At 43.4% G+C, this 14,660-nt stretch overlaps 1 protein-coding gene across 1 annotated transcript; it reads left to right on the forward strand.

Annotated features, from left to right (window-relative positions):
* Positions 1-752: 752 nt before the first annotated feature.
* LOC141110008 (phospholipase A2 inhibitor gamma subunit B-like) lies at positions 753-5,855 on the forward strand. Its single transcript, XM_073601257.1, has 3 exons — positions 753-901; positions 4,072-4,224; positions 5,559-5,855. Exons 1-3 carry the CDS (start codon positions 778-780, stop codon positions 5,708-5,710), a joined length of 429 nt encoding a protein of 142 aa, XP_073457358.1. The 5' UTR covers positions 753-777; the 3' UTR covers positions 5,711-5,855.
* Positions 5,856-14,660: the final 8,805 nt, after the last annotated feature.

Below are 14,660 nucleotides of genomic sequence, written 5' to 3' on the forward strand. Positions count from 1 at the left end.
TGGACGGACTTAGATTTGAAACATGTTTTAAATCAATCCGTCTAAATCGAGTCCGGTCGAAAAGTCAGCTTATCTGTATGCTAGTTCGACGGACAAAAAGCCACGCTAGGGCAGCTATTGGCTACTGGCTATGAACTTCCTTGTTTTAGTCCGGTCGTACGTCATCACGTACGAATTCGACGGACTTTGGTGGATTGTGTGTAGGCAAGTCCGTTCATTCAGAAAGTCCGTCGTAAAGTACATCGAAAAGTCCGCCGGGCAAAGTCTGCCATAAAGTCCGCTCGTGTGTACGCGGCATAACACTCAACATTTAGCCCCCTAATATTTAATCTACCATTTTAGCCCCATATACCCTAACCTTGACCTTCACCCTAATCACTAAGCTGGGAAACTCGGGCTGCAGCAGCTGATCAGTATATTTCGGCAGCAACACCATGTCCCGACATGGGGAATTCCTTCAGGGGAATTCCATCCTTTATTTCAGCCTTTCAAGCTGACAAAAATACCAACAGTGTACGGTCAACTTTAGATTGACCTAACCCGTGACTATATCCCAAAGGCCGGTTTAGCACTTGTAGCAGCATACTTACCTTATGCAGTGTCACTGTTTTTTGTCCGTCCTAATGCAAAAAATAACACTTTTAATTAAAAGTGAGGATTCCAAAAAGCATTGTACAGACAAATGTCTTGAACTGGTCATTTCTTGGAAGACAGACGTTCACTTTCATGCTTTGTGATATTTTTTCAGGCAATGTGATTTATAATACCGTGAGAAAAATGTGTGCAGTGGAGGAATTGTGTAATGCTTGTTTCTCTGCCTCAACAAACCATGGCTTCAGTCTTCTTGTCAGTGGTGAATGTGGGGAAGGAGACTACAGTAACGCCGAACTGAAGTTTAAGGGTGAGTTTATTTATCTCCATCTGCGAAAATAATTATGGTTTAGTTGTTTTTTTTTGTCCTATTTTTGTTCTATTTTTTGAAGCAAAATAGAAGTGCAGTAATTCAGCAAGCAACTGTAAGGTTTAACGTATTTAAAGCCCATTTTTTGGAACTTTTGGTAGAGTACAACCATGGCCAAAAGTTTTGAGACTGACACAAAATAATTCAGTTTCAGTTTTTATGATATCAATTTGCATATACTTCAGAATGTTATAAAGAGTGATCAGATGAATTATTTGCAAATTTATGAAACCTTATCAACTAAAAAATGGACTTTAAAGGCACACAGGTTTGTTAACTATAAAAGGTAAATGGTTTTATTTAAGTATAGTCTACAAAAAAATAAGAACAATTGATATAAGTAGATACATAGAACAAAGAATATACATTACCATATAATTAATATTTTCTACCCTACAAACAACTAGGACACCACTTCATGTGATACAATACGCATCCAGAAACAAGTGGGGAACAAATTCCTGAGCAGGTGTTCCAATTGTAGATATGAGTAAGCAGGTTGTGGGTCGCATTGTAGGTCCGGGTAGATGTATTCTCAAAAGCTCGACATGTTGCGCGTATGAAAAATGCTTCTTCAGGAGCTAAGAAAGTTTCTGCATGTAGTAGTCAAACATGAGATAAATATAGTGTCTCAGTTGGTAGGCAAAAATCTAATTGTTTTAGTGAAAAACCAGCAGTATAGAAAAACGCTGTGGAGGCACCATATGTAGCCAGATATCTCAAGTTACAGATAAACGTATATAAGTTTTCATGTAAAGAGTTTCCTGAGTAGCAATGAATTAATGGCTTGAAGAGGTGAGAACCTAAAGCCTAATTCAGGAGGGCTATAACATGAGGTGCGGCTCATAGTGGTTGGTCAGGTTGATAAGGTTTCATAAGTTTAATATCGGGACGTTGGCACATTGCTACTTGTGTACCTACAGTGTCACCCTGTCTTTTAGGTACACATTTATTTGGGAAATTCTCAAAGAATTATTTGCAATGTCCTTCTTTTTCACGAAAATGAACTTGATCCCATAAAAAACATTTTCACTGCATTTGTGAAGAAGGCTTCAGGGTGCCCTAGAAAGTCCAGCAAGCGCCAGAACCATCTCCTACAGTTGATTCAGCTGCGGGATTGGGGCACCACCAGTGCAGAGCTTGCTCAGGAAGTGCAGCAGGCAGGTGTGAGTACATCGGCACGCACAGTGAGGAGAAGACTATTGGAGGATGGCCTGGTGTCAAGAAGGGCAGCAAAAAGACACTTTTCTCTAGGAAACACATCAGGGACAGACTGATATTTTGCAAAAGGTACAGAGATTGGACTGTCGAGGAGCAGTCTCTCTCCTCGCACAGTCGTACTGCATGGGAGTTAACACAGAGTAGTGACCAGACTGGGATGTGTCCACGTCACCCTATTTGAAAATCCCTGATCTATATCACTTCACCTGGAAACTCAGCCCACATAGGGCCCCCTTAGCTCATCTCAGTGTAGGTCTACTTCTTGGCATCCCTAGGGAGGGATTTCGCTAAAAGGGAGCTAACAACTGCTTTTAAATTTTCCCTTACCATGCCAAAATTGCAACAGAGCCATCTAGTGGTAGACAAGCAAACTGCATCTGCTAACAAATGAGGTGGACCCACGCACTGCCAAAAACATACCAGATTCTTATCAAGGGTGTGCATCATACAGGAAGTAGGTAACACACAGGCAACTGTACAACCACAATGACCTTCCCCAAAGAGCGAATCCCCTCACCCCCAAATTTCTGTTCCTACAGAGTGGCAGAGAAAGAGGCTGTTGCGGAAGAGCAGCTATAACTAGTGCTGAGAAGGAGTCAGGAGATCCACTTCCGCGAGAATGGTATGGCTGTGTAAATCCCCTCACCTCCTCCTCTGATATTATATGGATGTACAGGGCAGGGAGGGTTCCGTGCATACCACCAGAAAAGGTGCTCTGTCACTTGTGAACACAGAAGCCGGTAGAGGGAGTGATTATTGCAGAAAACTTCCTCTACTGGCTTCTGTGTTTGAAAGTGCAGTTAAAGGTGAGCACAAGGCAAGTCAAGGCAAGTTTTATATATATATATATATATATATATATATATATATATACACTATATTACCAAAAGTATTGGGACGCCAGCCTTTACACGCACATCAACTTTAATTGCATCCCAGTCTTAGTCCGTAGGGTTCAATATTGATTTGGCCCACCGTTTGCAGCTATAACAGCTTCAAGTCTTCTAAAAAGGCTGTGCACAAGGTTTAGGAGTGTGTCTACGGGAATGTTTGACCATTCTTCCAGAAGCGCATTTGTCAGGTCAGGCACTGATGTTAGACTGTAATTCATTCCAAAGGTGTTCTATTGGGTTGCGGGCAAGCCAGTCAAGTTCCTCCACCCCAAACTCACTCATCCATGTCTTTATGGACCTTGCTTTGTGCACTGGTGCGCAGTCATGTTGGAACAGGAAGGGGCCATCCCCAAACTGTTCCCACAAAGTTGGGAGCATGAAATTGTCCAAAATGTCTTCGTATGCTGACGCCTTAAGAATTCCCTTCACTGCAACTAAGAGGCCAAACCTAACCCCTGAAAAACAACCCCACACCCTAATCCCTCTCCACCAAATGATTTGGACCAGGTCCTTAGAGACACGGATGCGTTAGTTTGGAGTGGAGGAACTTGACTGGCCTGCACAGTCCTGACCTCAACCCGATAGAACACCATTGGAATGCATTAGAATGGAGCCCGACCTCACAAATGCGCTTCTGGAAGAATGGTCAAACATTCCCATAGACACTCCTAAACCTTGTAGACAGCCTTCCCAGAAGAGTTGAAGCTGTTATAGAGGCAAAGGGTGGGCCAACTCAATATTGAACCCTACGGACTAAGACTGGGATCCCATTAAAGTTCATGTGCATGTAAAGGCAAGTGTCCCAATACATTTAGTAATATATTGTATGTGTCGTGGCCATCCCAAGTAGCTTGTCCTATGTGCTTGCTATTAAACTGTTGCTGCCACTATGCCCCAGTAAGTAAAATGCGCCATTATTAGTCCCTCCCCTTGCTCCATCTATGCTCCACCCTCACTAGATGTAAATGTATTATTTATTTTATTTTATTTTTTCAGAACTCTGTCATGATAAAATGCCACTCAACAACTTTATGTGTCCAAGCTGCTATGTGAATACATCTACTGATGGCTGCGAAAGTGATGAAATGGTATTGTGTCGTGGGAATGAATTTGAGTGTATGAAGTTAAGGTCACTTATTCAGCTGTCCGGTATGTATCTATCTCATTTATAATTCTATTGTGATTACTAAATATATATGGAGTGATGTACTCCCTGCCATACATTTTGAAGACATTTTGATTGGCTTTGAGGTTCACTGACCATAAGAATGGTATAAGGCTCCAAAGATCCCCTTTACTTTAAGGTGCAACACAGAGTCCCTTTGCCTATTTAAATGCAATAAATATTAAGTGAACCCTTTATGTAGTTTAGAGCATATGTACAATATTTTACATAGAGACTAGAGCATAACAGTCAACTGTTTTTTTTTTTTTTGTTTCTTTTTTAATAAAAATCAATCAATAATAACACATTTTTGCTATTATTGAACATCAAACAAATGAGCCTTCCCTTTTCATCCTCTTTTATCCCTATCTAAATTTGAGAACTATACATACTGTATGTGATAAGGAAAGAGCATGATCCCTCCTGTCTCTTCTGTCCCAAGTCACTTGAACTGTCCAATCATGTAAGGAATTCCGCATGTTTTAGGTACAAATCCCCCCAAAGTAATATTTTGATTAGAAGCAAAATCTAGTGGGTTGATTCACTCAATATTGTTTCACCCAATGAAGAATCCATCAGTCAGATCTCCTTACTATAATTTCAGGATCTGCCCCTGTCCACCCTAATGTAGTTCCAGCTTGGAACAACCAAATCTAAAAAACAAAAAAGAAAAATATTGCATCTTACCAAACTTTAGATGTGGTGGCTGCATTATTCTGCCTTTTTTAGGCATTTTTTTTCCTTTATTTTTACCCGGTGGGTGCTTCCAGTAACAACCTTTGTCTTATGCTCCGTACACACGATCGGACTTTGCGACAACAAAACCATGGATTTTTGTTCGAAGGTTGTTGGCTCCAACTTGTCTTGCATACACACGGTCACACAAATGTTGGCCAACAATTACGAACGTGGGAACGCGGTGACGTACAAGACGTACGACGAGCCGAGAGAAAGGAAGTTCAATAGCCAGTGCGGCTCCTTCTGCTTGATTCCGAGCATGCGTGAACTTTTGCGCGTCGGACTTGTGTACACACGATCAGAAAGTCCGACAACAAAAATTTGTTGGCGGAGAGTTTGAGAACCTCCTAGCCAACATTTGTTGGCGGAAAGTCCGACAAAAATTGTCCGATGGAGCATACACAGGGTCAGACTTTCAGCCAACAAGCTCACATCCAACATTTGTTGTCAGAAAATCTGATCGTGTGTACGCAGCATTAGGGTGACAAGGTTCAGAACAAATGAAGTTTAGCAACATTATTCACTCTAGCCTATTTAGAAGTATTATTTGGTAAAAATAAAATCTTATCTTGATTTGCAGATGGTAAGATAGTACCAATGTCAGTTCAAGCCTGCATTACAGAAGGTGGTTGTAAAATTGGGATTAGAGGTGTACCCGGAGCAAAGGAAATAGAAACAAAGGAGATGACGTGTACCCCTGCAATACCAGTTAATTCTGCTGGAAATAACTAACCAACCAAAGCAGCTGCAAGCCAAGCCTGCGTCTTTGTTAGGACATTGATGCATGTATAAAATGTCATAAGCTTTGTTTGCTTTAGAAACAATGACAGCTGAAAAAAGCATTGAGCTGTATCAAAAAGTAGATGTACTAAATGCATGTTAATAAAATCTTTAACTACTCATGGGTGTTATTTTGTTTTTTCAAAGACAATTTGCATTTGTCATTATTACTTACACACAGTAATTAGTATATGCAAAACACTGCACAATGTCATTGCCTCAATGATGTGTCATCAAGAATAAATTCCTGCAGTAGCCTTTCTCAACCTTTTTACCCTGGAGGAACCCTTGAAATCAGTTCATGTCACAAGGAATATTGATCTTTGCTGCCATTGTGCTATATGCTGGGTGTTCAGTGCGCCCCTGTGCCTTTAAGGAGAATTGGGCTACCTCCAGGCCCACCTGCACACTCTCTATCCATTAGAATGCATGTGCTTCCACTGTGGAGACTCTCATAAATTTACAGCAGTTAGGACTGCAGGTAAAACTGGGTTCCTTGAAGAGGCCTTGCAGCTTATGCATACATTTTCAAATGTGTTCTAACTAAACCCGTTTTTAACACATACTGTTAGACAGGTTAATTTGGTTGGTAAGCAGACTTGTTGGTGAGTTGAGTTGGGAATTTCTCTGGTTTTGACTTTCATGCATTGACCTTCCATATGCCCCTTGGCATGAAGGCCAGTTATAGGTGGGGGCAGTGGCCATTTTGTTTGTTACTCATGTAATATTGGTGAGAGGACACACTGGACATCTTTGCTGCCATTGTGCTATATGCTGGGTGTTTAGTGCGCCCCTGTTCCTTTAAGGAGGATTGGGCTACCCCCAGGCCCACCTGCCCCCTATCTATCCATTAGAATGCATGTGCTTCCACTGTGGAGACTCTCATAAATTTACAGGAGTTAGGACTGCAGGTAATACAGGGTGCCGTGACGAGGCCTTGCAGCTTATGCATGCGTTTGCAAAAGTGTGACAGGTTAATTCGGTTGGTAAGCAGACTAGTTGGTGAGTTGAGCTGGGAATTTCTCTGGTTTTGTCTTTCGTAGGTCTCAAGGAACCCCTGCTAAAACCAATTCATTGGGAGTGAGTGGGAAAAACTCCCCTTACGTTGGTGGCCAGTGTAAATAATGCTCCCATGTACAGTGGTGGCCAGAATTCCACCCTTACAGACAACTAAAAAGATCATTGGTGTCCTGTAGCTATTTCTGCCAAGTGGCGTTGGCCCTGCGACTCTTCGTGCATCATTAAATTGGAAGTCAAATAACCGTAGTTCAAGGAACGTCATAAAAAACAAATATGAATGAAGGAATGGCGCTACTTGCATATAATAAACATATGTACCCAAAAAAATCTATAACTGTGAAGAATCAAAAGAACATAAAATCAGTACATAAAATGTACCTTCCAAGTGTCTTCCGATCACTGTGCCTCAAACAGAGGAACTAAATATCCAGCCCACAGCGCTGCTGCAATCTCTCCCCCTCTCCCCCTCTCCCCTCGCACTGTACCCATCAGTACAGAGAGGGGAGATAGGAACCGGCGTCATGACGTGACGCCGGTTTGTTTACAAGTATCGCTCCGTCATTTGACGGAATGATCACGTGGTAAACGGCCGCGACCAGCGGCTATTTACCGTGATCCGTGATGCGCCGGGTCCTCCAGACCCGGCGGTCATGGATGTTCCCGGGTGCATGCCCCAGGGGGCGCGGGAGCAACATTCTGGAAGGACATCCCACGAACGTGCACCCAGAATAAGCCGACCGCGGTGTAGCCGTCTTTCGGCTATGGCCCGGTCGGCAAGTGGTTAAAGAATTTTTGCAAGAAATACAAAGTAACACATTTATCACAATCATTACAGGTGATGTAGATGTACGCTGTCTTTGAAGTACATATAGAACCAGAGCAATATAAAGAACCTTTGGGATAACAATGAAATTGGGAATGTAATCTAGAAAAGCGTGGAATCTTTATACACATATAGTTTCATTTCAGCAGGGCATGTGTTCCATGTCTATAGGGGAAACAGAGGTACAGGGGAGTGGGAGCATTGAGATCTGTGAATGTAGTCAGCAATAACATTAAGAATAAAGTGAGAAGTAATGTGTGACGGATCTCGGATACCTCTGCTGGGCACCTCCCCCAGACCTGTGTCTCCTGTCCTCCAAACGTACCCGCAGCCTGCAGACTTGCCATAACCAGCCCTTAACCCCTCAATCATGAGACAAGCCACACAGTTGTTGAGGGTTAAGCATGCAGAGCATAAACTGTTTATTAAATACAAAAACATACACCTTTAAACACAGTTAGGGACATAGAGCCTTCTCATAGAGGGGGTAGGGGACAAGGAAGGACCAATGGGAACTCAACACAGAAGGGATGTAGTATTACATTACATTACATTATCTCAATGCCATTTTGTCCCCAAGTCTGTCAGTCTCTTCTGGGCCATAGTCTGTGGGCAGGAGGCCAGCCCACAGTCCCTTCAAAAACACACAGTGACAGTGGGTTCTGTCACATAATGTATATGTCAGTTACCATTCAGTTGGAACTGTTTATCTCAGGACTATATACAGATTCGTCCCATGTCTGCCATATTTGTGAAAACTTCTGTATTGAGTCATCAAGAACGGCAATTAGATGTTCCATTGTACGTATATCTGCTAAAATGGAGAGGGTTTGTAAGAGTGTGGGGGGAGAAGTGGAGAGCCAGAGCCTAGGGATAGCTCTTTTAGCAGCTAGTAATATAAAGGACATCAGTCTGCGTTTGGTTTTGTGGATACCTGGGAAAGGTAGACCTAGTGAATAGTGTATGGGGTTTAAAGTGATGGGGGTCTCTAGCAACTTCTTCAAAAGTGTTTTGGGCATTACCAGAAAATATGAAAGTGTGAGCCTACCGCTTTATTACATCTCCAGCATATTTTTGAGATTGCCGGGTTATAGGCGTGTAGACATCTGGGGTTCTGTACCAAAATAATAGGATTTTATACGTGGATTCCTTATGTGTAACACAGCGAGAAATTTTGGAAGTGGATTCCCAGATACTTTCCCAATCTAACAGGGAGATGTCATGCTGGAGTATCTGAGACCATCTCCTCATGTAATGGTGACTGTCCACCCTTAAGGGGGTGGCCTCATGTAAAATTGTATATATGGTGGAGAATAATTGGGGCTCGTAGGGCCCCTTGACGCATAACATTTTGAAATCTGATGGTTTGTCTAGGGACAGGGTAGGAGACATAGTGTTGAAAAAATGTCTTAACTGCAAGTAAGAATAGAAAAGTGTTTTAGAGATTTGGTGTTGTTTTTGCAGGTTAGAGAAAGATAAGAGGTGTTTTGTAGCTGGATTGACTAGTTGCCGCAACTGAAAAATCCCCACCCGGGTCCAATGTAGCATACGTTCATAAGACAAACTATCTGGGATGTCCGGGTTAAAGAGGACATTTGTAAGTGGTGGGCATAGGTGAGACAGAGAATAATGTTCAGAGCATCTCTTCCAAATCGATAGAGTGAAGAGCATTGGAGCCAGGCATAGACTTCTCAGCTGGGGCATATGTTTGTCACTGGACGGCCATATCATGTAACATGGGTGCACCGGTGAGGTAACACTCATTTTGATCTCGGCCCATCTATTTGGAGCTTTCCTGTTAGTCCAGGAAGTGAGAACTCTTAAGTGTGAGGCGTAATAATATTTAATGAAGTCAGGGGCTCCTAAACCTCCCCTATTTTTACGAGCCATGACCACTGAGCCCGCCACCCTATGGGAGGCGTTGTTCCATATAAAAATTATAAGACTTCCCCTTTGGAGAGCTTTCAGCTGTGACATAGGGACCGCAACTGGGAGCGTCTCGAATAAATACAACAGTATGGGAAGTATTGACATTCTGAGGATGTTTATTCTGCCCAGAAGGGAGAGGGGAAGAGCGGTCCAATGGGTCAATAAACGGTTGATTTCTTTGAAAAGGGGGGGAAATTAGCTTGGTATAATGTGGAGTATGATTCTGGTATCTTCAGCTTTAGCAACATGTTACCACCATATACAGAAAGATGTCAGCTATCGATGGCCCTGGAGGTTCTCATTAGAGTGAAGGGAGCCTGGGACCTTGCTATATGAGTATACCCATCAAATAGGCCATGCAATGTGTGCTCTTAGTCTTACGCCCATCTTATTGCAGTGCCCCATTTTGGTCTTCTCTTCCAAAGGGGCCAAAATGAGCAGGCATCCTAGACGATGAGTTTAGAAAAACCTGGACTCCCAGAGCTTTTCCTTGTGCCATAATCACATAGAAGGTGGAAATGTTGGAGGAGGAAGAGCTGACAGAGGAAAGGGAGAAGTATAGTATAGGGTTACTGCCTGCCCTTCCCAGCTGTAAGATTCCCCTCTTCTATTTGCTGCTACCTGCCACCCCTCCCCCCCCCCCCCATGATGTGGAAAGGTGGCCAGCCTATGGATTTATGTTTTCTCCTTGCAGATATGCCTTTAGCGACCTGACTACAATTAAATAAATATTGTACAGTATACCAAGGGTGGATCCTGGACGGGTGCTATGTGGCACCGATATTCTGGTTGTGGTCCCTTTAAGGGGGATAGGTTGGTGCATTCAGGGGTCTCACCCATATAGGGTGAGGGATTCCAGGATGGTTGTACACACAGTCCTCTCTGCATTAGTTGTGGCTTATTTAGGACCCGGAATTTTGGACGCTCTGAGTGACATCCGGGTGGGAAAAGGGCCTTCACTCCTGACTAGAGGGACTCCGGTCCCTAAAGGGTTAAGCAGCCCTCAGAAAGCAGCACATAAGGCAGGACACACCAAATGTAGCTAGGTGGAATAGGAGTTAAAGTGATTGTAAGGGCAGAAGGTTTTTTTTATCTTAATGCATTCTATGCGTTAAGATAAAAAGCCTTTTGTGTGCAGCAGCCCCCCTCAGCCCGTTTAACACTTATCTGAGGTCCCTCTCTGTCCAGTGATGTCCACAAGTATCTCAGTATCTCAGCCATCCGACAGCTTGCTATGGGGGCACCCAAGCCGAGTCACAGCTCCCTGTGTCCATTCAGACTTGGAGCCCAGCATCCTTACCAAACTGCTGTAAAAAGTGCTATACTGCTGCTATATAAAGTGTATGTATTCCAGATGGTGAATAATAAGAACGTTTTAAGCAAATAAGATCTTACATCAACCTTATAATAAAAAAAATCTCAAATGGACTTTAATCATTTGCTGACCGGCTGACGCCGATATACTTCGGCAGAATGGCACAGCTGTGCAAAACAACGTATAGGTACGTTGTTCCCTTTAAGAGCCACTTGAGGCACGTGTGCCTGCTGCATGGCGGGCCACCTACGATCGCGGGCACGAGAGCCAGCACTGGGATTTGTGTATGTAAACAATAGCAATGATCGCTGTATAAATGTCAACGGTCCCAAACATGTGTCAAAAGTATCTGATCTGTCCACCGCAATGTTGCAGTACCGCTAAAACCGCCATTACTAGTAAAAAAAAATAATAATAATAAAAATGACATAAATCTTTACCATAGTTTGTAGACGCTATAACTTTTGCACAAACCAATCAATATACGCGTATTGTGATTTTTTTTGCCAAAAATATGCAGAAGAAAATATATTGGCCTAAACTGATGAAGAAATTTGTTTTTTAAAAACATTTTTGGGGATATTAATAATAGCAAAAAGTAAAAAATATTGTTTTTTCTTTCCACAATCGTCTCTCTTTTTTTGTTTATAGCGCAAAAAATAAAAAACGCAGAGGTGATCAAATACCACCAAAAGAAAGCTCTATTTGTGGGAAAAAAAGGACGCAAATTTTGTTTGGGTACAGCAGTGCACAAGCGCACAATTGTCAGTTAAAGCGATGCAGTGCCAAATTGTAAAAAGTGCTCTGGTCAGGAAGGGGGTAAAATCTTCTGGGGCTGAAGTCGTTAAGCAAGTTAGATCCTACATCACCTCTATAATAAAAAATTTAGCTCAGATGGATTGGTTGAATCCTCTAAATCAGGGGTCTCAAACTGGTGGCCCTCCAGCTGTTGCGAAAGTACAAGTCCCATGAGGCATTGCAAGGCTGACAGTTACAAGCATGACTCCCACAGGCAGAGTGGGGTTGCCACCTGTCAGGGATTCACCCGGATAGTCCGGGTTTAAGACCTTGTGTTCAAGTTTCAGTCCACCTGAAACCTGAACACATCTGTGGCAGCCCTGCAGCACCAGTCCTCCTATCTCCCTCTCCCCTCCTATCGGCTTCCCGTTTTTTTACTGGCCTGAGGGATTATACTGGGGGACAGACTGACCTGGGGAGATTATACTGGGGGACAGACTGACCTGGGGGGATTATACTGGGGGACAGACTGACCTGGGGAGATTATACTGGGGGACAGACTAACCTGGGGTTATACTGGGGGACAGACAGACCTGGGGGGTTATACTGGGGTACAGACTGACCTGGGGAGATTAAACTGGGGGACAGACTGACCTGGGGGGTTATACTGGGGGACAGATGGACCGGGGGGGATGTACTGGGGACAGACTGACCAAGGAGGGATTATACTGGGGGACAGACTGACCTGGGGGAATGTACTGGGGTACAGATGGACTTGGGGGGATGTACTGGGGGACAGACTGATCAAGGAGGGATTATACTGGAGGATGGACTGACCTGGGGGAATGTACTGGGGTACAGATGGACTTGGGGGGATGTACTGGGGGACAGACTGATCAAGGAGGGATTATACTGGAGGACAGACTGACCTGGGGGAATGTACTGGGGTACAGACTGACCTGGGGGAGACGACTGTACTGGGGGACAGACCGACCTTGTTTGATTTAACTACGCTCCTTAAGCTTCTTCCATTAGTGACACAATCTGGCCACACCCATTGTTCATCACAGGACGCTACATGCGCAGCAATACTACTCTTATTGGGGCACCCAAAGGTGTCCCAGGTCTTTTACAATCCTATAGTGTAAACTGCAAAAAAAAAAATTCCTGTGCTCATCACTAAAGTGTTCGGGTTTGGCTTGATGAAAAAGTGGCAACCCAAAGGCAGAGACATGATGGCACTTGTAGTTTCGCAACAGCTGGAGGGCCGCCAGTTTGAGACCCGTACTCTAAATAGCCTTTTACAGCATCCTAATCCGGAACAGCGAGCCAGTTCAAATGTTTGCAACTTTAATAGGACACCTGTGGTTTAGTCTCAGCCAGTAGTTGGCCTCAGAAAATGAATTCACTCCGTCCCCAGTATTTCCACTGATACATTTTTGAATTAACTGCGACTATCCTGGGGAACAATCAAAGCCACGATGTATCGAGAATCAATGCTATGGTTTTTCATCACTCTTGGATACTGTGGGGTTGATTTACTAAAGGAAAAGAGAATGTGCACTTTGCAAAGAGTTGCTCTAGAGCTTAGTAAATGAGCAGAAGCTCTGTTGGCTTCCATTATCCAATCACGTGCAAACAAAAAATGCAGGTTTTTTTCCCTTGCATGTGATTGGGTATTCTTTGCATAGGGAAGCTTTACCCCATTTACTAAGCTCTGGAGCAACTGCACTTTGCAAAGTGCACAATCTATTTGCCTTTAGTAAATCAAGCCCTTTATCTCCATATCATTCTTATAGCAGGCATGCTTAACCCATGGCCTGCAGACCAAATTTTGCCATAACCTCAAACTATTTCCAACCCGCACAGCCTCCTTCAGATGCACACCACTCTACTGCATGATTGCCAGTCCTCCATAACCCCGGTGACTGTCATACATAAGCCACTATTGTGGCCGGCTCCTTTGGGATGAATTAGAGTGCAGACTGTGAGCCAGGCCTTCTCGTCCATCATTAGCGTCTGACCTCACAAATGAGCTTCTGGAAGAATGGTCAAACATTCCCATAGACACACTCCTAAACCATACCTCCCAACTTTTTGAGATGGGAATGAGGGACACCTATCAGCCAAAGTATACAGGCATAGGACACACCCCTGGCCACACCCCCTTAAAGGAGAATTTTACAAATAAAACAAGATTGGTTAAACCCATAAGTGCTTTTTTACATAGTTAGCAAGCTTGAATAAAGACACCAGTCCATCTAGTGTGAGTGTGGGTGCATGTCTACAATTGTTCCTATCCCTGAACATTGTATCTCATTAAGATGCTCATTTATTGTATTATTATTTATTTAAGGTACCCATATAGCGCTCCACACATACATCGCACACTGACATCGGTCCCTACCCTCAAGGAGCCCACAATCCAAGGTCTCCAACTCACATTCATATACTGGGGTCAATTTTGGACCGAAGCCAATTAACCTCCCAGCATGTCTTTGGAGTGTGGGAGGAAACCCGCGCAGGCACAGGGAGAACATGCAAACTCCAGGCAGGTAGTGTCGTGGTTGGGATTCAAACCAGTGACCCTTTTTACTGCTAGGCAAGAGTGCTACCCACTACACCATTGTGCCACCCAATTACCACTACTATTCCTTTATATTGGCTTTTGGAATTTACAAATGCAGCAATTTAGGAATCAGATGAAAGGTTTAGTGCTGGAAAACACTTTTTGATAGATAAAAAGTGAATTTTATATACATCTATATAGATCATACCAAAATGAGGGACAAATGAGGAGGAATGAGGGACAGAGGGACATTGCTCCAAATCAGGGACAGTCCCTCAAAATCAGGGACAGTTGGGAGCTATGCTAAACCTTGTAGACAGCCTTCCCAGAAGAGTTGAAGCTGTTATAGCTGCAAAGGGTGGGCCAACTCAATATTGAACCCTGTGGACTAAGACTGGGATACCATTAAAGTTCATGTGCGTGTAAAATAGGCGTACCAATACTTTTGGTAATATAGTGTACAATACTGAGCAAAAACGTGAAAAAAAATGACACAAAGAGTCCAAGA

This window comes from Aquarana catesbeiana, linkage group LG10, assembly GCF_042186555.1.
Source record: "Aquarana catesbeiana isolate 2022-GZ linkage group LG10, ASM4218655v1, whole genome shotgun sequence".
NCBI lineage: Eukaryota > Metazoa > Chordata > Amphibia > Anura > Ranidae > Aquarana > Aquarana catesbeiana.